The sequence below is a fragment of the Eleginops maclovinus genome, chromosome 17 (genome assembly GCF_036324505.1).
Source record: "Eleginops maclovinus isolate JMC-PN-2008 ecotype Puerto Natales chromosome 17, JC_Emac_rtc_rv5, whole genome shotgun sequence".
NCBI lineage: Eukaryota > Metazoa > Chordata > Actinopteri > Perciformes > Eleginopidae > Eleginops > Eleginops maclovinus.
The window spans coordinates 5,706,154-5,729,009 of record NC_086365.1 but is presented as its reverse complement, the minus strand read 5'-3'; the positions used below and the strand labels follow the sequence as shown (position 1 = coordinate 5,729,009).

The following is a 22,856-nucleotide window of genomic DNA, read 5'->3' as shown; positions in this document are numbered from 1 at the left end:
TAAGTTTCGATTCCAGGCAAGTGACGAACCAAGAACTGTAAAAACGAAAGTGAACCGTAAGCTGTCAGACGGTGTTTTGAGAGGAGAGGAACAGAGTCATTTTGAAGATACACAGAAGGTTTTCTTAGTTTCTCTGAAGTTAACGTCTATCTGCATCCCGTTGACGTGAGTTCTGTCTCCGGAACCTCCGTTAGTTATCTGACACTGTGAGTCTGTGCTGATGTCTGCCAGATACAGCTTTTCATTATCCTCATTATCCGACTACTTCTTTGGTAAGTAAAACACAATCACGCTGTCTGCTGATGATATTTATTCATGTATGATATAAATGTGTGACCAAAAAGTTCACTCAAAATTGCTTTAAAAATACATCATAGGCTACTATAGCCAATAACCAATAAATCCCTCATGTTCGCAGCAATGACAGCAAATGTAGAAACTGCCCTTGGTTCTGTAAAATAAACTTGTAAACTCTTCTTTAAGTAGGGCCTTAAATCAATAAACTAAACACATCATTATCACTCTGTCATTCTATAAAATGATTGATTAGTTCATTTTAATACAAAATGCAAGTGAGGTGGGTGTTCTGGATTTCTATATTTACGTTTAGCATCAGGAATAATCGTTACAGTTTTAGTCTATTTTCACACGTGAATGGCCTCTGGCTTGCACCCCTACATGGGCCCTAGAAAATGTGTTTGGTTAAACTTTTCAGCAACAGGTTTATTTTGACGTCTCTGATGGTCTGTCACAGGAATGAGAGGCCTCATTAACTACCAATTGTCCTGCTGTGTGAACACATTACTGCAGACCTTATCCGCTACCTGGGAACTAGGAGATCTACTAGACAAGTAAGAACATGAAGTTGTATATCTATTATGGTCCTGATTTAAGAAGATCATAACATAATGGGTATGGATGGATTGGTTAAAAAAATAGCCCAAACTTTTCTATGGATGTGTGTTTTTGAGCCATGACAAAGGCACTTAGGGCCTTGAATGGACTAGGTATCACTACTTTTTTGTTTGTTTATTTGTTTTCTGTCTGTCCTCACAACATGGAAAGCGGCCTTCGGTTCCTAGAAAGGCGCTATATAAATTGAAATTATTATTATTATCAATTGAAGGAAATGCCTATTGCTGCTGGAGCAGTCGTTGATCAATTGCGGCCTCTACTGGCTGGTTAAGAGGAGTAAGGCGTCAACAGTCAACAACGGTACAACAGTAAAATGTGTTTCTCAAAGTTGTAAATCACCGGGTGGTCTTTAAGCATACAGTTATGCATGTGCCCCATAAATATTAGGCTGATAGGTGCAGTAGTTTGCCCGATAAGCTAACCCGACATGCAAGCACACACACATATTTACTGGAAGATGGTGGATTTAATTATTATCAAGGTGTCAATCTAAATCCAAGGCTGCTTCTCTCAGGTCATAAAAAAGTAGGATTAATGAGGATTTATGAATTACACCAGGTGGGAAGCAGCTGATGTGAGAGAGAAGAGTGGTAACGTCCCCCTGCAGCTAAAGAGAGTTCTCGCAGTCATGACGAGCGACCACTCTCGTCCTGCTCCTCATCATGAGTTTCTCTACTCTCTGGACTTAAACCACATTCGACGTAAGGATACTATTTTATAATGCAATAAGAAGATTATAAGATCATTGATTGGTTTTGTTTTGTAACTTTAAACAATGTTTCGCAGTTGGTACGCAGCATGATGCTGATGAGGTGTTCCTCTCCATCCTGAACCTCCTGCAACACCAGATGGATGACAGACATCTGGTTGGTCTTTAATTATGAATATTCCTAAGCTTTCCACTTGTAAGTGCGTTCTGTATTATATTGTGTTTGTATTTGTTTTTTCTGCCAGGCTCTTGAAATCCAGAATCTGTACAAGATTTCTGTGGAGACATGCGTGCAGTGCTTAGATTGTTCCTCCATCCAGACACTGAACACCTACCTGCTTAGCCTGCCGCTGCATGTGAAGGAAGGTCACGACTCTCTGGTGAGCTTTGTTTTTTCCTCAGACTTGGATGAATACTTTAACATTTTGGAAAATATAGTTATAGGCTGTTTTGCCGACAGTTAGACAGGAACAATGCTTATCTTAACATAAAGACTGGAAACTAAAGGAAAACTAGCTTGGCTCTTTGCAACAAAATCAAACTTCCTCTAGAGCTAAATAATCAAAAAATCTGTGTTTCGGTTGTTTAATGTATACGCAAATAAAAGTAAAAAAGTGGTTGCTAATAAAAAGTCTTTGAAAAAAGCCCTTACATTGTTTTGTAAAAAAAGCAAGTTAACTCTTTCCTCAATGCTGTTTCACTATCAATCAATTGCTGTTAACTTTTGTGAAGTTGGACTTTCAAGTATTCATGAAATGAACCTTTTCAGGAAGGCTGCATGACCTCCTTCTTTAAGCATCAGGAGCTAAGCGGCATAAATTGCTGTTTTTGTGCACAATGTGAGAAGAAGACTCCAACTCAAAAGGTGAGACTTGGTTTAAATGCTTAACCAGTAATTACGAGACAAAACTGTGAAACTTGTTTTTTCTTCCTCAGAGTATCAAACTACTTTCCCTGCCTTGTATCCTGAGTGTTCACCTGAAAAGGTTTCGAAATAGCAATGGTTACACCAGAAAACTTGACTGCAGGATTACCTTTCCAGAAACCATTGACTTGTCTGATACTGTTAAGGAAGCATTCTCCTCAGACTTTAACCAGGTATTTCAACAACAATAGTAATAATATCTGCAGATTGTATCTTTTGTCATTTACAAATGTACACATCTTTCCAGAATGATTGCAAGTACACACTGCATGCAGTAGTAGTGCACTCTGGATATGCAATGTATGGGCACTATACTGCCTACGTGCGCCACAGGCAGAACAAGCACTGGTACTATGCAGATGACAGCCACGTAAAACTGGTATGTTCAATTTGACAAAATCTGTCTCACTTGAATGCAATGTATTTCAGCTTGCACTTGTTGAAGGACCCTTTGTTCAAAAAAAATATCATTAGACACAAAAGCTCCCCTCTATATCCTTGTTTCAAAGCTCTGAGATGTTTAGCATAAACATTTTTTAACCTTATGAAAAAATGTACGATGACATTTAAAATGTTATTTTTGTATCACTGTAATTCAGTATTATGCAAATCTGTGATTCATTTGTTGTGTATTCAAATACATAGGCCTCCTGGGAAGAAGTGCAGAGAACATATGGGGGAAACCACAGGTAAATTCCTCAATATAAGCTTTTGACAACCTTTGTTATTGCATTAGGACTATGGAGTCAGGGAATAGTTCAACATTTTGCTTCATTGGCAATAGAGTGATACCACTGTTATATACAGTATAAATGCTAAATGTAAGGCAGAAACCAGTTAGCTTAGCATGTTATTAAACAGCTACCCTGGCTGAATCTTTATGTCTTTATTTTTTAACTAATGTTTCTACAATGGATAATCGTAGCTAAGACATAACTTAATATTGCCAAATGCCTCAGGGCTCTGTCCTAGATCACCTGTTGTTTTACAACTTCATACTGTTAATACTTACATTAATACCTTTTGTATTTTAACAACTCCGGTCCCCTTGTTCAGCCTCGTCTAAAAAATTCTCTCTCCCCTTCAAAACATTTAGAATACAGCAACCAATGCCTTCAGTGAAAAGTTACAAAACAACAACATGTGAATCGCATTTAAGCTTGCTTAAGCCGGCCTCAAGTTGCTTTCAGAGTTTTGGATTTTTATAAATAACATTTAAAGCCTTGCTTGAATCCCGCTTCCATCATGCAGCTTTTATCTTCCTATTTACGGAAATCGCTTTTGATCTTTAGACAAAGCCGTATTGTCTGTTCCTCAGTGAAAATCAAACACTACAGGTGGTCTTGTTTATTACGATGGGGGCGTTCAGACTTTTGAACCCATAAACAGAGGAAATCCGTGTTGTCTGTCAAATCGTCTTCTCTTCAACAGCTTTTTGTCCAACTCTTTAGTAATGTTTTTACTTTTAATTATGTTTTAGTGCACTGTAAGTTGGTCCTTTTATGCCTTTACATTCCTAACTTGTAGAAGCATAACTTTGATTTGTACATTTCTCTGTTAAAATGTTTAATGATTTTATTTTTTACAGAGGCACAGCCTACATGTTAATGTACAGAAGAGGTTCAAAAGAGGAGGTACAACAACCACAACTCTCTGGATGAGTGGACAGATGTGGATGAATTTGATGAATTTAGACAGTACTTTGTAAAAGGAATCTTTGTATTTAAAGAAGCTGGGAAAAAAAGCTTTTATGGTTTTCTTATGATTGGATAAAGTTACCTGTATATATTATATGTCATCAACATCTCAAAGGGTTTATCCTGAGATTATACACTACATTTCTGACATAGTAATTTGTGCTGAACACCAGCAGGTGGAGTTGAAGACTTAACACAATGATGGGGTTTTCCATCCTGAGACCACACACGCTGTGAACACACTCTATGATATGGGGAGGGTTGGTTTGAAAAAATGCTTAGCTTAGATAGTCACTGTTTTGTGGGAAATACCTGCTATCAGAGTCAGTGTTCATTTTCCTGACACTGCTGGAAAATATATATGGGTCACCCATTAAGAACAGTGAAGTCATTTCTTGTCTCGTGTGGACTGCCAAAAACTACAATATTAAATCTCTTACTTTTCTCACTACCTGTAGGTTCTATTACATGATTTGATGACTCAATTTAATGTGTTTTTCTCTCTTATTGATATATCAACATCAGCACATCCCTTTCCACCTTAGCTCGAAATGAATGCACTTTAACGCAATTAAATAATGCCTGTGCTGAATGTGTCTGGCAGTTAAAAAAACGGTTAAAAACTGCAGTTACATCAGTGCTAAAATGCTTGGTATAGGCTTTCAGCAGAGCCTCTAAAGTTCCCAGTCGCTTCGCCAAGAGTCGGGGGACCGTGTGAAATGGTGCTGATGTGCCGCAGAGATTTGACAGAATGGAACATGTCTGCACAGTGCCACAGTCAGCAGGCCTCATGCTGAGTCATCTCGCTGCTGTGCGGGATAGGCGCCGCTTTGTATATAGGGGGTATCTTACTCCCACATTCAAAGACCATAGCTAGAGGTTTTTATTATGTGTCTCGATTTGAGTCAGTGTCACATTGAGATTGTTTTTTTTTCTGACTTTGCACAAGTGGGAAGTTGACAATGGAATACTTGTCGACACGCTGAGAAAATTATTGTATTCTTACATGATGGCAAATGTTGAGATTATTGGGTTTGTGGATGGATTGAAAATATTAATATTTTACATTGTCGAGTCAGATCATTTAATAAAAGCTGATATAATCAATGTATTTGTTTTGGTTATTCTACTGCTGTTTCGATTGCAGAAAATACATACATCCAATCAAATATTTACTACTTAGCATCAAATGGCAGACATATTGTAAGGTATATAACACATTATGATGATATAACAGTACCGAAGGACCCATTGTTCATGTTGAGTCTGCTTATTTTTTCATTTAGCTGATAATACTGTTGTACTTTCCACTGAGCTCACCTATGTGGGATTGTCCTTACTAATGTGTTGGCAGCATTGTGATATTATAGGTACTGGTGGAAGTCTGCATAACTTAATTCATCTTCCTACTGTTGATTGATTTTACCGTACTACTGTCTGAAGATGCCAAGTTCATCTAGTGGAGTAAAAAGTACAATATTTGTCTCTGAAATATAGTAGAGTAGTATAATGTGGATTAGATATTGAACCCCATCTTTTTATATTTGGTCTTAGTATTCAAGGTACATTCGGTTTATGCACCTCTATTGTCCAGACTGATTTTGAACAGTAATTCTAGAAGAAACAAAGCAACAACTAAATGTGATTCTTCTCTTTGTAGGGTTTTAATTAATAATGCATGCTGTATACCATGTGTTAAGTAGATGTTAGTTGAGCACCTGTCAGGCACCACCCTGACATTGACCACAAAATCAACCTAACAATACAACACCATGACACAGGCAGCACCGCCCCAGGCCACACGAATAAAGTCTGACTTAACGTCTGGACATCTTTGTTCCTTTCCATGCACGTGTCACATGCCTGAGGTCTTTGTCTTCATTGTTTGAGGTTGAGCTCTGGCCCTTGGATGGGGTTACACTTTATAGCAGATCATAATCTCTGCAATTAAGCTTTCGCTCTTTATCTTGATCAGGTGTTATCCAGTCAGCCAAGGACACCTTATGTTGTATTTCTTTGGCATAACATCTTGCCAGCAGTGATAGTGATTGACTTGATAAATCAGTAAACTCAGGCAGATATATGGTGTAACGCAGAGAGGGCACGTACGCTGTAACGATTCTCCTCAGGCATTGCAGTGTGGCAACACTTAAACTGTTTGCTTTTGGAGAACATATTGAGGTTCATTAATGCTTTTTCATCATTGTTGATGTGTGTTTACCAGTTACTAGGTGAGGAAACCACTGTTTTGAATCGAGGAGAAAATGGAATTTGAGAACCACTCTTAAAGTTTCCCTTTTTTGTGTGTGGAGGATTGCAAGGACTCAGACAAATGACTGTGCCTGACTTTTATGTTGCCAGCATAAATTCCTGTTTATTTGATAACAGTCACCAATAATCTAATTTCACGTCAGTCGAAAAGCCCTCTGCTATTTAGCCATACAAAGGCAGAGTGAATTTGGACTGTTTTGATACCTAAACTTCAGCTCTACTTTGTTATTTCTAGGCATAATTATGTTAGCCAGTTAGCTAAGATGGTGCATATGTTAGCATTAGCTTTTAGCTCAAAGCACCGCAGTGTCTAAGTACAGCCTCACAGAGTGACATAGTTTTATATTAGTTTAAATATGGTATTTTTCAAGGATTATCAGGAATCTATAATCCTACATGTGGGTAATCATCATGCCAGGCAAGTGGGAAATCAGGAGCACATCAATGTTGCCAGAGTCCTCTGTTCCCAGGCTTAATTCCTCACATTTACTAGACCTTTTAAATGGTTTTATGTTCTAAGCAATAAATCTTTATTTAGGTCAAATCTCTAATCATCCACCTACAGTTTGACATGGATATCTTAATGGTGACAAAATGGATTTTAATAATTCAATCTGCATTTGTAACCTCCAACTCTGTCAAACTTTGAAGAGTTTGTAGTTGTTTCAACTTTTAACAACAGCAGCACTCAAATAATTTTCAGCTTGTGAGTCGGCGCTGGTAGTATGAGGTTTATATGATTAGACAAGTTACTGCATATAGGCATTAAGGGAAGAGTCAAGGCTGTTTGTTTCATTCATGGTTACCGGTGTCATCTTCTGGTTTTATTTATAAAGCCTTAAAAAGGAAGTCATTAATGCACTGTCTCTAGGCAGTTTTTTCTGCTCAGTACAGAGTTTGTGAATGGTGACTTTTTTTGAATGGTCGGATTTGCATATAGCAGAAATGCTGACTATAAGATGTTCCCCCCATATGTCCAAACCAAGACCCTTTCTGAACGCCTCTTGTCTGCTATAATCCTGTATGATCTTTCTAACAGCAACTTTCTGGATGCTTCAGGGGAGGCAAGCTCACACAGCGATCCTTTGGTTACATAATGAGCTTTCAAATATAGGAAATGATTCTCTTTTGCTCTTTCCGTGTTCAAAGTCCAGGCCTGTGACCATGGTGAAGTCTGCTTTTGTAAATAGAAAACAAGAACCGAAGGCAAATGTCTGCTGCATGACTAAGATATTTCATTTCGTTAAAAAAAAAAGTGGTAAATCAGATAAAGGAGCATAGGCCTTGAAAATGTATCCACATATTTTTCAAATGAACTAAATTGCTAATTATAGACATCCTTGGAATGTTTGTCTTTGATTTGTGAGCTGTGACAGTCTACACTTTAAAAATGGCTTCCCTTGGCTGATATTCATGGCAAAACAGGGTACTTTTTATCTGTAGGTGTTAAAGCATACATTGTTCTCTGGCTATACTGTGCTGATTTAACTGGGATTTGTAGTATGAGTGGTCATGTAGAGGAAAGAAGACTTATCGTTCTCCAGTGAGTTCATAAAATGTCCTTTCTGTCGTGAGAAGGAGAGTCTGGTCGACACAAAGTTTGCCTCTCTTTACATGTTTAGTTGTCTTCCCTGAGATTCTTGGCAGTCTGAGAGCAATAAATACAACATCTGTTGAGTTTTCAGTCTTATTATTTTTCAGGTTTATCATGAAGTATACTTCCATACAAGATGGCATGCTACAGATGTTGGTTCTCACAGGAGGTGAGCGGAGGCCCCTTGATAATTGTAGTCATGACATGCAGGGATATATGACCTGATGCCCCACCCTTGTCTCCATAGCTCTGTCGTTGCCCCTCAGTTAGCAACTTATCTCAGCTCCTTATCATCAGACCCAGGATCCAGGGCAGATCCGCCGCAGTCTAAGAAGCCAGGCTACTCAGGTTACAGGTGAAATGGCTTTGCTGACGGGTCCCAGGTAACCGTCTGTCACACAAAGCTCCCGCTCTGACATATATACCACCATGTTTGTGCACCTCCACAGTGTTAGCGCCTCCAGTGGATTTCACAGGAAGAGAATTATGGTTGGTTTGAGTCATCTTTCAAACCCCAACCACCTCCATATGGTATCTCTGATGTTCCTTATTTGAAACTTATTTTGATATGTCAAAAAACAACATTATCCTGCTCAAAGGTTCCCTCATAACGTAATCAACAATGCAGATTCATTGTATGGGAACCTCATTTTAGAAGACCAGGCTGCATTTCTGCCTATGCATGAGATGATCACTTAAAATAACTCCTGCTGTGACATGAAGTGACAAAACCTCACCAGATATTTTCATATAATACATTCTCATCTTGCATGGCATCCTTCTAATTAAAAATACTCCTCCTCTGGTCTCTCACCAACCAAGAATGATTGGAATTGCACCTTGAGGCAAACCGCTGCCTCACCTTTCCAGCTCTCAGCTAGTGATAAGCTCATAACAACCTGTTAACTGCTGCCGACACACATTTCAGCTGTGTTTGTGCCTGCATGCCAATCAGTTGCTACATCAGCGCTCCAGTTAATGATTTGTACAGTAGGTGAAAAATCTCATAACGAAACTGGCCCGGTTACAAACAATGCCATTTATTTGTTTCTCCTTGGTGCACCTTGCCATGTTCAGGAGACTTGACCCGGGTTCTGCTGTTCACTCGCTCTGTAATGTGGGCTGGGCACCTTGAGAAGTGAGCTATCCATTGTCAAACCTCTTTGACCTGCTCTCTCCTTCAGCCTCTCCTATTTCCGCACAAAGACTCTCTAATGCCAGGTAGCTGGCTCTGGCATTCCTGTTGCATTCCACCATGGGGAAGTTGCTGGGATCAGGATGAAAAATGCCTGAAACAAAGGCCTACTCTCATTCACAGGGTTTAGGGTTCTGTGGGAAAGTCCAGGCTGGACAGAGGTTGGATGGAAGAGGAATGCGAAGCGGGGCATAGCTTACACAGTCTCTTCGGCGCAGACCCAAAGATACATTGACAAGGTATTGGTCTTCTTAAGGAAAGGAGTCAGCACTCATGAATGAGGATGATAGGACTCATGATAACTGCAATACATCCCTCATGCACATGTTCACAGCAAGTTAAATTATCCATTGTCAAGCTGACCTCAAAGAAGTACGTGAAATGGATATGACATCTTAACACTGCATTACATTGTTAGGATTAGAACAAATTCCCATTTCAAGTACAAATCATTTAAATCAAACTTTTAATTGAGAATGAAGAGGTTGGGTTGGATGTGTGGATGGGTGGTTGGACCAAACATGGGGCTTTCACCAAGGAGACTGCTGTTTGTGTCCCGTGTAAAACCAAAAGTCTGTGCAACTTATTTTAAAGTACCTGGGTTTAACTTTTCTTTTTTTTTGTTGTTGCATCCTTTCTGGCAATATTAAATACATCACACAGCGACAGTAGACAGAAATGGCAAGCATCAAAGCAATGTTGCTCACATTTTTTGGCTTGTTGACCAGTAAAGCAAAGCTTTGACATGTTGGGATCACTCCCATCCTACTGACCTTTTAAGAATATATAATCACACCTTGGAGAGGTTTCATTTTGACAACCGTGTTGAAGCCGGATTGTGATTACATTGCCTTGAACCTCTACACTCTCAGCTGGAAATAAATGACAGCTTCTCTGACCTTTCATCAATCATGAATAATGACACTACAAGCCTTTTCATTTGTAAAGGTATGAAGTCCATTCCTATACCAACTCATGCTGAGGTTAAGTGCCTGACCTCGCTTCACCCACCCTCCCCTGAATCTTATCCTCAGCTTGTGAAGATTTAGAGAGGAATTTCTGTCAAAGCCCTTTCATTTTCCCACAACAAATAGCAAAAGATATTTTCTTAATAACACATCTTGAGCTGTGGGGGAGAGGAGGGCAGTGAGATGAGCTCAGGGAAGACAGCTGACATTTTCATGGGATTTAATGATCAAAGATTATAGGTAATGTATTGTTATTCTATTTACTTTTAAGACAGATGCATCTCGAGCAATAAGACTGATATATCTCAACAACTATTTGATGGATTTGCTTGATTTCTTAGGACATTTCATGTCCCCAGAGGATGAATCCCATTTGGATGCCAAGGTTATTTGATGCGGACATTCATATTCCAAAATTGAAATATTATATTGTGAAATCGAACTGTTCTAGTAATAGTAATACTGCAATTTCCTCATTTTTTGGTTTTGTTTTAACCTGTTACAGTGTCTATCTCTACACATGAATGCATGTGGACAGTTGTTGATGAACCTTTCCTCTCAAACGTTTTGTTTGATGATTTTTTTCATGAAGAAAAAATCACAGAGGAGCACACATAAACACTTCAAGCTGCCATTGGTTTATATTTTGAGCTGTGGGCTGCTATCAGCTCTGGCTTTATATCATCTCCAGAGTCCATACATAGAGTGTGGTTTTGGGGCGTTGGAGATGAAGTACGTGGGGAAATGAGAGCAGATTTGTTGCAGCCCACAGGCCCCTTCGGATTCTCTGATGTGGTTTCTGGACTTCCTAGGAAATGCAAGGCCTTCTGGGATAGCATTTAAGTAGTCTCCTGAGTTTTGCGAGTGTGTGTTTTGAGTGAGAATAAGTGCATGAGGCTGTATCTAAGTGTAACTACTCATTCTTGTTAAACTATTTCCTTTGATATGTGAAGACACAGGTGGTTGACTGCGCCTTTCCAAAGTATAAGGGAATGCTGCTACAAACAGAAGAGCAACTGACAGCACGCAGGTGATTTTTCTACAGTTGGGGCATGCTGATAACGAAAGGAGGGTTTTCCCCTATAACCTTACATCCGCCTCCCAAAGTGAAATGCATATGCTTTTAAAATACAACGGCACTGTTTCCTCAAAGTCTGTTATCAGTGTTATTCAAACAAGACAACCACTATGCTATTATCTTTGCTATATTCAGTCTGGGATGCATTATGGACCACTTTAATGGATAAGTGAGTTAAGATGAAGAAAAATGTTAATTTTGAGGGTAATGTAATACCATTTTCCTTTTTTGTATGCTTTCCTGCTTGTAGTTAAGCGAATGAGGCTGCTGAGAGGCCAAGCCCCTCTCATCTGCAGCCTGTTATGGCGGAGCGTGAGGATGACATCATGTTGGTCTCAGAGAGGCAGCTGGTAATTGGCCCGCTCTCCTTCTCCAGCGGCACGGGCCAAACAGAACACACAAGTGGAGCCAGGCAATGCAAGTCAGATGCACCGGGTTTTTCCAGAGTGGCTGGTGGGGCCTCAGTGCAGACTGAGAGCCAAGAGGCCTCAAAGAGGGGTGCAGCAACTGTAAATGTCAGAAATGAGTGAAGGGCCTCAACTCAAAATTAAATCTGATATAATTCGCCCCAGGCCAGCTTGTTTGATCTGCTGTACAACCCACTGCTGTAGTTGCCTGGATAACGGCGCCTATTCTCCAAGATATGACATTGCAAAACTGTTATATGTGAACGTTTTGTAAAGGCCGATATCAATGAGCTCCCAGCCCTCACAAAGTTCCATCATAGTGAGACTGAACTGCTGCACCTCTGGGCTGCAGAGGAGCCAGTAATTGTTTGTGTTATTGAGATCAGTGAGCAATTTCTCAGTTTTTTGAAGAAATTCTCCTGCTTCAGAATGCGGATGTATTACTGATGATAGATGATGTAAATCTCCACCAGGCATTATTCTGAAATTCCTTGCACATGTGAATAATGGCCAGTGGATAAAACATCTGGAAAAAAGATGAAACCTCTGCAGGTTCAGATGTTTGTCTTGTAGACATAAATCCCATCAGCAGGACAATAACATGCAATCCCATTAGGTTTTTAAGCAGCTTTTTGATGTGGCGTTGTGAGTAAAACCTAATTGGTTGCAGTGGAGTCCTGCTTTTACCCTGTGGCCAGACTCACACATGGCATATGGGCCAAGCAGGGATGCTGGATACCTCTGTTCTAATAAAACACAGTCTTTGTCTTTTATAGAGGCTGCTAAGTCATCCCACCATGTTTCCTGCGATGTGGTGGTTTTACAAAAAAACATAGGTGTGCTGATCTTCTGATTACATAGATGGATGATTTTATAAGCCTCATGTGAAAGAACAGTTGTGTGAACATATTTGGTGTGTGGGAAAACATGCGTTCCTGTTGTGTCAAAAGAGGGTGCAGTGCTTAGCGTGTTTGCACGTGCCCGTCTGCCTGTCTGTTATCCATTGTTGTCTCCCTTCATCAGTGACAGATAAAAGATTGTTAGTCGTGAACAGAAGGTCACGTTGAGCTTGCAGGTGTAGAGAACATCAGAGTTCCTGTCAGGGCCAAGATGCAACTCAGCGTCTGTGGGCAAAAAACGACTGACTGAGCAAAAAATGTATCTCACTGATATAAGTCTTTGAAAGCTTTTCCTCTTGGTGCTCTGTAAGGACCTGTGCTGAGCTGTGAAGTTGTGCACTGAAATCTCTTATTGTGTTGTTACCATGACGAAATAATTACAATATTTGTTTTTCTGCTGAGTTTTACTATCTTGTAGCCAGCAAAGATGAGACACAGATTGGTGATGCAGTCAACACAAGTCAAGACTCACTTTCAATATGTTGCAAAGCTCTTTAAAGCCGCTCATGAAGTTTTTATGTCACAGTGAAACAGAAGTTAGAGCATGATATCTTAAAGCAGCATTTGATTTTCTTACCACTTGGGGCAGTGTAGCAAGCTGTAAACCCATTGACATATTATCACATTTGAAATCGGTTGCAGTGTTGGCTAACAGATGTCTATTTACAAATCCAGCAGCAACACTCTTGTTGATTTTGAGTGATGTTTCTGGCCAATATTCAGTGTTCACTGTCTGTTTTGGTCTTAGTACTGAGGAGGTACTGAGGAATTTCAATACTGCTCAATTACTAAATTACCATGTTCACCAGCTAGTCACTAACGGTGTCTGTCAGCTGTTTGGTGCTGCTCATCTAGAATATACTGGTTAAGAGCTTTTTATTTAACAAATTGAAGTTGACTGACACAATTCTGAAGTTGCAAACAATGCAAATTGGTAGAGGAGAGCATCAGAAGTGAAAATGCTAACTCATATCCCTGTTTTAGGACTCATTCCTGTCGCAATCTATTAAAACATAGTAATTTGATACATTGTTAAAACCAAAATATGTATTACTGCAGCTGTTAAAACATCAAAAATGAATAAACTACAAACTATAACCAGTATGACAACCTTTTTATAGATAAACCTCTCAGCTCTTGAAAGGTGTGTGTTAACTCTGGTTTTGTTGGTGTGAAACCATTATCTATATGAAGCATCAGCCTTTTCACTTCCACAAGTCAAGGGCTTGAGCTCTGTCCATGGCTCTAACCAAAACATACTACTCACTACTTCCTGTTATCAATGATTACATATGTTTCGGAAACAAAGACATCCTAGGTTGTCAGGAGAGCACCCGGCCAACACCTCGATTTCCATGAGAATGAAATAACAATATGCTAAGCTGTATGCGTCCTTGTTTAAAACAAGGCCATGTCTGCAGTCATGCTAGCAGCTATGAAAGGCTGACATTGTAATGCTATGCTAACATCTTGATGTTTAGCTGGCATGATGTTTAGTATGTTAGCATGCTGATTTAACATTCACAACCTCCTAAGTGACCTTTTTCAGAAAATGCACCCAATAGTTAAGCTGTGTAGGATTCAGTCTCTGGGGACTATGAATGTATGTTTAATGGCAATACATCCAATCTAAATTGCTAGCATGGCTTTACATGTTAACAACTCTTGAAAGGTGTGTGTTAACTCTGGTTTTGTTGGTGTGAAACCATTATCTATATGAAGCATCAGCCTTTTCACTTCCACAAGTCAGCTAAGGACAGAAAGTTATTTTAAAGTGGGCAGATGTCTGTGTAAAATCCACTAAAACAGTTGATCTAAGCTGGACGTTCCATTTCTTTCATATTTAGATGCTTCTGGTACACATTTCCCTGTACATCCTCTCTGCCTCTCGGCTGGTGAGCTAGCTGTCAAGGCAGGAACTTCGCGGAAATGTGGAAGAAATGACTATAGCATAAGGGAATGCGTTATCACTTTTGTCCCTCTTGTGCATACTGTCTCAAACCAGTTGAATGTCATATTGTTGAGTTTCTTATCTGTGGTCTGAGAAAGGAGCACATTTCATAAGTTGGACAAAAATGACACGTGTCCTGTGAACGCTTCTATGTGACATTTCAAAAATGATTAGTCCAGCAAGGACATGTGCAGTGAAATATCAAATGTCATAAAGGCTGTGATAGCTGCACAATGGAAAAGTCTATATCATGTTTCGCATCCATCAAACACTGCTCTTTAGGGGAAGTAGACCCAGCTGTTGTTAGCCTTTGATACATTTGTTCCTCTCTATTGTACCACAATAGCCCACAACCCTCTGCTGCTACTATAGCTCCTCACCAGTTGGTTCACTTAATTTTCTGTCTGCCTTAGAACTTCCAGCCTCATTCTTTCCCTCTCTCAGCAAGTTTTAGCTTTAACCTCGCAAGTTCACTGCTGATCGTCAACTCATGCTCATCCCAGAAATACCTGCTTACTGAACAAGTCACTTCAGGAACAGTAGCATTAACAAGTGTTTGAAGTTTTATGGACTCACTCTGAAAGGCAATATATGTTTTTGTTTAATATCTTTTGTAAATAAAGACATATCGATTTGGTATTCTTGGGCAATTTCACCAGAACAAATTACATACATTTCAGAGGCCGCAGAGACTGCCAGTTTGCTAATGTTAAGCTAGGCTATCTTTTAGTGGGACTATGGTGTGTTTGACTTTCTTTCTCATTTACAGTTGAATTTAGTTACTTCCTTTTTTATGTAGTTTAACAAATTAAATTACTAAGATGTTAGAGTATCAAAAAGATTATTTAGTAAAGTAAACATGGGTAAATTAGCTTCAGTTAAGCCTGTCTCACTAGCTAACATTAACTAAACATTGTGGGATTTATATCCACAATTACTGTGCTTGTATTAACCACAGACTGAACTCAGGAAACCCCACAGAATGCTAACATTTACAGTCCCCTTCACATCTGAGAACACATATCAATTTGACAGCCGGGACTGTAAAGGCAGGAGAGAGGAGCCGCACCTTGAAAGCCCTGGCAAGTTTTCATGTCTTGCAACCAGCCACATGTGTCACACTTCTCCTCCCACGCTGCACATTTCACACATTCCTCAAGAATGTTTGCTTTTTTACCAGGTCACGAGGATAAATCCAATGCTGCATTGAAAGTCTCACTTGCTTTGTGCAGCTCTTGAAGCTCAATCTGTGAGACTTTTACCTTGGGCAATGCATTCATGTCCAGTCATCAGTTTTTCTGCAGATTGAAAGTCTTGCTTCTCCCAGTGAGTATTTATGTCTTCATGGGCTAACCATAAAGAGAGCCTCCCTGTTCTTTCATTTCCTTAGTGACAGTGGGAATCCTGACCAAGGGCTTGAGCTCTGTCCATGGCTCTAACCAAAACATACTACTCACTACTTCCTGTTATCAATGATTACATATGTTTCGGAAACAAAGACATCCTAGGTTGTCAGGAGAGCACCCGGCCAACACCTCGATTTCCATTAGAATGAAATAACAATATGCTAAGCTGTATGCGTCCTTGTTTAATACAAGGCCATGTCTGCAGTCATGCTAGCAGCTATGAAAGGCTGACATTGTAATGCTATGCTAACATCTTGATGTTTAGCTGGTATGATGTTTAGTATGTTAGCATGCTGATTTAACATTCACAACCTCCTAAGTGACCTTTTTCAGAAAATGCACCCAATAGTTAAGCTGTGTAGGATTCAGTCTCTGGGGACTATGAATGTATGTTTAATGGCAATACATCCAATCTAAATTGCTAGCATGGCTTTAAATGTTAACAGTTGGTGAATACTCTCCTTTGTTTGCACACTACATCTTCGTCTGTGGTATATTATGTTGTCGTGCATGCATATTCTTCTGTGCATATAGTATGTGCAACCTGATCTCACAAGGGGTCGTGGTCATTTCACGTATTTGTGAGATCAGGTTGGGTATGTGGGTTGTATCAATGGGATGGACAGTGCTGTGGATGCAGGGAGAAATAACGGGAACTTTAGTTTCAGTTCCCCAGGGAGGAAGCCTCGGTCCTGGGAAGCTGTGGCCTAAGATCAGCGTAGCTTCTGACCGTAGCAGCACTGTGAACCTCCTTTTTTCCCAGCGTGGGCTGGTTGACATTTGAACAACTACTAGAATAAGTCCTGTTCCTCCCAGACTTTTTGTGGGAAGAATCGATTTGTTAACTCTAGGCAAAGAGGCAAATGTTTTCTCCTGGGCGTAAACTGTTATTAAGAGCCCCAATAGACTGCTAAACAAGGCAGTCCTTGTGGGAATGTTTAGTTAGATCATATTTCTTGTTTCCAGGAGTGTGGAATTATTTTTGCGTGTTTGTAGCATTTCAGATCATGATCACTATGATCCACTCCTCGTAGGTCTGGGGGATTTTAACTCAGTAACAAAGCCATGGTATCTGGTTCTGCAGGCTTGTTATTTCATTAACACTTATCTGGAGGTTTTGATTTCAACTGGTTTTGTCTGGGGTGGAAGTACTTTTTGCTTTATCTAGGTGTCTAAACTAAAGCTCAGCCTGTCCAACTGGATTTTGAGCTTTCTGAACTAAAAAGGGCTGCACCCTTAGTAAAGCTTAAAAGACATGGGAAAATGCTTACTAAGCTGTTTCAGGATGAGAAATTCCAGGTTAAAGTAAAAGTATTACAGAAAAAGTTTGACATTTTGGGGGAAATGCTTACTCTGATATCACTCTAATGTCTGTACAGTAAATATGTAGCTGGAACCAGCAACCGTGTAGACTACCTTTTGTTATTACTTAACTTGTCTTAAGTAAGTTATCACATTTGTTTAATCTGTGCAAAACCAAATAGTTAAACTGTAATTGTACAATTAAATGAAGAAAAAAAAACATATTGGCAGGCTTCAAGTAATGTATTGTGTCTGTCCCGTGAGGACTTATTTGCATGGTTCATGTGTGCATGTAGATACGATAGATTATGTGTTGCTTTGATTGACAGATGGCTTGTCGAAGACCTGTCAAGTATTTTTGGAAAATGTCTGCCCTTTTACAGACAATTTCAATTGCTGGCTCCTCAGATGGTTGTCAGGTTAGCTGTCAACCGTCAAAGGTAATCAGATCACCCCCCATAAAACTATAATTTGATGTTTCCACACTTAACTCTCAGAAATCTAATATTTCCAACATGTCGTTTACAGTTTATTTTGTGAGGCATGGAATGAATTTAATCTTTGTATCAGAAGATGGAGCCGTTACTGGGTTGTTTCTCATATTCTTGCACATGAGTGAAAGATAAGATGTTTTCACTAATGTTGCCCAGTATGTGAAATCCCTTGGCATGGCAAGAGACAGGAACGCCCTGGTGGATACAAGCTAATAGTCTGGGCACCACCAGGCGGACTGGCCCCTCTGCTCCACTGGACCCCCCACCCACAACATCAAAGCCAGTGTGGATGTCAGGGGAGAGAGGAGAACGATGTTGTCATCCACCGCCGGACCACAGCATCACTATACTTACTTCTATCATGGTATTTCCTGCTGATACGGCTGGCATGCCCCGGTTTGCCTTTATTTTTTGTAAGTCGGGCCCTCAGGAATGCTGGATTACGCAATATACAAGGGAAGCTTCCCCATCTCATGAAGAGATGGTTTGTTTGCATCCCTAAGCCCACCACAAGCCAGAGATGGACCAAACAATTGCTTTGTGGTCGTTTCAGGACTATATTACTCTTAATAGGCGTTGCTTCCTCTATTTCACACACTTTTCCTTTGTCTCCTATGCTTCATTAAATAAATGTAGTCTGTTTCGCTGTGCCATAGTCTGCCAAGAATGCTCAAATGGTTTCAATTTAAAGACAAAGTCATTACAACAAGGGTTACCTCACAGAAACAATATTTCCCACTCCCACTTCAATCGATTAAACTGACAATACAATGTTTGCATTGGCTACAATTCAGGGCCTGATTCTTTATCTGCCCAACATGAAGACCATTGTTGTAGCAGTCTCCAGTTCTCATACTGATACAATCAATTTTCATCCTTCTGTTTTAATGCATGATATATTCTGAGATAAGTAGGGGCCTTCTGAGTCCCCCTGCTGAATTTAATCAAGCAATGAGACCAGTGAGGTGAATTAAGGCTGGAGCTGACTCAGCCTTACAGAGGCCTCTTTATGCGGCTGCCGAAGTCGAGGGGGCCCAGGGTTAGCATGCATCACACACAGGAAAACACCAGGCAGCTCCCAGACAGTCCAGGCCCCAGCAGTCCGCCCCTGAATTCCTCCCTGCTCAACGTTTATAGGGAGCATATCGCCTCACTAGAGCCGCATTCAAAGAGCTTTCGTTCACATTGCGAGGCCCCCCATTTCCTCCTCTCTCTCAGGAGGGAAATGTAAGTGTGCAGGAGTGGAAATGTTGCAGAGTCGAAGGGAAGTGAATAGACGAAGAAAGCAATGTTATTTGTGGAACAGTGAGGCCCATTGGTTTAAAATAAACTCAAACAAAATGACTTACTGGAAACTTCTCAGACCTCTGCTACTGATTAATGCCTCATTTTTCTATGGGCACAGAGAGAGTGTTTGAGAAGGAAAGAGACAGAAAGACTAACTTTTGTTTGATCCAAGGTCATTGAGTGACCAGCTACAAAGCCCTCTATCTACCCCTGGGATCGGTCTTCCTATTGGACATCCTGTCCCTGATGAATTGTCACTCTTCTCATTTATGATCACACAGAGGAAGCAGGACGCTGCCAGGATACACCCACTTTGTCCTCGCCCGGCCAATCGGCTTGCTCTGGTTGTCCAGCATCTTTCGCACTTAGAAAACCACAGCTGCCACAGGAGCTCCTCTGCCTGAATTTTTGTTTGTGTCCTTCCTTCCCTAATCTCTGACCACACACACTTGTTCACTTGTGACAGACCACGGATGCCTCTTGGCCTCGACCCAGCCGCTCCCCCACATCTTCTGCACCGCCCTGAGACATCTGTGTGATGTGAGGCAAATGAGCAAGAAAGCTGGGGGAACTTCAGAGTGGACTGCTGGAACAGAACAAGGGGGCCCCCACTGCAGAGTTATATAACAGGCAGAAATCAAGCCGTACACTCGCATGAAGAACATCACTCTCTTTTGCAGACAAGCTCTCATACCATGAACCTGGACATTACTTACATGCATGCTGTTTTATTCTGTCTGTCTAGCATGGAGGGAGTGAGGGAGAGGACAGACGCAAAACTCATCTTATCCAAATATCTGTGATTCCTTCTAGACATGAGGTTTGTTCATTGTGAAATGGAGAGGATGTGATCTCACCCAATCAAAATCCAACCTATGTTATGACTTAATGCAGGCTTCCACTTTGCGCTTAGTGTTCCTACCCACCCCCCACATGTACAAAATGAATCCTGTTCAAACATTTTGGATGTTGGATTTTTTAACTTTAAAAACATTTGCTAAAATTGCAAATATTCTTTATTGTTGAATCAAAGAGTTTGGGGAAATTGCACTATTCAATTACAGCTAAATCTTCCTACCAACACCTCTAAAGCTCACTAAAGTTTGCTAACTCCAAAATATTCACACAATTTTCGTAGTTTCCTTATTTTTTTTACAGCTGCAGCCTTTAGCATTTAGCATTACAAGCCTTAATTTCTTGTTCTGGCACCTTATAGAACTCCTTTTGTTTTAAGTGTACCCTCTTCCTCTCCGCTCCTCTTTCAGCTATTACTCCTGAGTGCATGAAGGAGAATAGGGCAATGTTCTCATAGGCTCTGGTAGGAGTGAGGGATGCAAGCTGCCGGACGTCAGACTTGTATACAGACTTAACAGAGGTGGGGGGGGACATTCAGCAATGACCGAGGCCCAAACTGTAGAAAATAAACCCTCTTGTGTTCAAGACCCAGACGACTAAAGACCAGGCCCGGATGCTGCTAACTGTCCAGTCATTGTCTCCTCAAATGTTGGCATTTCAGTTTGAATGATGGCTTTCACTTTAGCCAAAACATTCCTGAGACACAGTGAGGAAAACACCCTCTCTTTCCAATGTTGATTTGATGACACTCCATTGGTTTGCTAATCCCGTTGCGTAGTTGAGTGCAATTTAGCTGGTTGCACCACAGGGCCTACAATCACATCTACAGGGTTGATGGTGGGGGTTACTCAAACATTAAGGAAGTCGGATTTACACATGCAAAAAAAATAATTATGAGAAAACCACAGAAGCTTTTAAGAGCAGCACTGCTGCAAACATTTATTTCTCAGATCCTCCACATGATTTGCTGAACTACTCCTGGAAAGCACCTTCTATTCCAATTTTTCCCATCAGCCACTCTGCAGTGAGTGAGTGGCAGTGAAAGGACGGCTTTGATGTGTGACTTTTGCGATAGGGGCCTGCTGATAGCTTGACCAGAATAGCATGTGAAAGAGCAAGAACATGAGACAACACATGAACATCTATATCGCCTTCTTTTCTTGTTTGGAAGCGGGTGTTTGGTCCACTTGCAGTGGGGTGTAGTCAGTTGATGTGAAAGCATAAAGTATGCAACCATGTGATAGACAGAAGTCCCTTTATCTACCCTACTGGCCCAGCTATCACTCAGCACTGGGAGGAGTGTTCACCACCGTTCACACCACAGCATTCCTGCCATAGCATCCTCTTCTCCACTGTCAGTAAACCCAAACAGCTAGCTTGACTCAGAGCACATGGGCAACCTGTAATCAAGCTAGGCCCTAAAACAGGCATGTTTCAGTAAATCCTGTGTTTACATCTTAGTGAGGCTTCCCTCATGGAGCGACCTACACAGGAAACACATAAAATGATGTTAAGCTTCAATCCAATTTGTGGGATTAAAGATCTTGACTATCACCCTCCGATCCTTCTCTTCCTCTTTCTTTGTCTCGTTCTCTTCATCTGTGGCAGTCTGCCCATCTCCGGGCCCCTGTTTGCTCTGGTGGGTTCAGTGGACTGGTATGCAGCAGGAATCTTTGGATCAAGGTGATTTCACGCTCCTCCACGCTTTCCCAGGGCTTCGAGCGCTCTCTGTTACCTCTGTGCAGCCCAGAGTGTGTGATAGCGGCTGACGTGTGTTATCATAGGACACAAGCACAAACAGCAGCAACAGGGTAAGGCTGCTTTATATATCTAACACCTTTGTTTCCCTCAAGTGTCAGGCTTTGACTCTCTCTGGTATGGGAGGCTTCTTTGGGCTCTTGCTGAGAGACCCCCTTTGGACAAAAACACTGAACCAGTCAGCCCCTTGATGAACAGACAAAGGGATAACCCTCCGACATGAAATCTCAATTTTAAGATGGATCCTCTCTAACATCCAACCCCTTTCTTTGAAGTAGAACTAATCTGGCTAACCTTGACATTCCCACAGAGACAGTTCCCACTCGCACTCCCTAGTCTGCTCTCATAATAGCCCCATAGTGCTTTTTTTTTCTCAATGAAACTCCATATCTCATTCAGCTCTTTGGTGGCAACTGTGAAAGGGGGTCAAGTTTGTGAAGCCGTTCCAGTGAGAAGTGGTTCAGTTCAGCTACTGTCGTCCAGCTGAACTGACTGTAAATATGCCTACACATGATCAGAAGCAACACATTTAGATGTGTGAAATTTAACTGCCTTTTGATATGGAATTTAACACTTACAGCTGCACAGAGAAAACCCAAGGAAGGGATATGGCCTTAAGGGATCCACAATGATAGGAACTTTACAGCCTCATAACTTCCTCTTCTATTATTATCCTACCTTTTTTCGATAGATCCTGTCTTAGAAGAACAATAAAACATTTTTTAGACATCCTGAGCACTCTCTGCAGATTTGCATGTCCATCCTCATACTTTGCCAAAGGACTTCCTTATGGAATTTATTTTCCTGGAAAGGGATCAACATGCCGTCCACACCCTTCTCCATGAGGATGTGAGCAACATCACACTGCGTCCCAAGGTTCCCTGCTCATGTGGCATGACTGACCTGATTAAAAAGCACCAATGGTTTCAGAGAGACTGTGTACTGACTTTTCACAAAGGCTATCACACATGATTAGATAGTGAGGCTGGGCTAACAGATATGTTACAATAAAGAAAGTCTACAAACAAGCTGCCCCTGTGAACCGAGAAACGTATCACAACAGAGGCTACAGCCATGCTAGTTTATCTGTACAATGCTAACATGCTGATGTTAAGCAGGTATAATGTTCACCATCTAAGTTTAAG

General features: G+C 40.8%; 1 protein-coding gene across 2 annotated transcripts; it reads left to right on the top strand.

The window, feature by feature from the left end:
* Window positions 1-37: 37 nt before the first annotated feature.
* Window positions 38-5,353, top strand: usp18 (ubiquitin specific peptidase 18). 2 transcript variants are annotated; one of them, XM_063906020.1, is made up of 10 exons: window positions 38-272; window positions 755-851; window positions 1,474-1,616; window positions 1,702-1,781; window positions 1,870-2,004; window positions 2,394-2,489; window positions 2,561-2,722; window positions 2,797-2,928; window positions 3,195-3,238; window positions 4,138-5,353. In XM_063906020.1, exons 1-10 carry the CDS (start codon window positions 221-223, stop codon window positions 4,208-4,210), a joined length of 1,014 nt encoding a protein of 337 aa, XP_063762090.1. In that variant the 5' UTR covers window positions 38-220; the 3' UTR covers window positions 4,211-5,353. The 2 variants fall into 2 exon arrangements, with proteins under 2 accessions (XP_063762090.1, XP_063762091.1); XM_063906021.1 differs by lacking the exon at window positions 2,797-2,928.
* The last annotated feature ends 17,503 nt before the right edge of the window (window positions 5,354-22,856 follow it).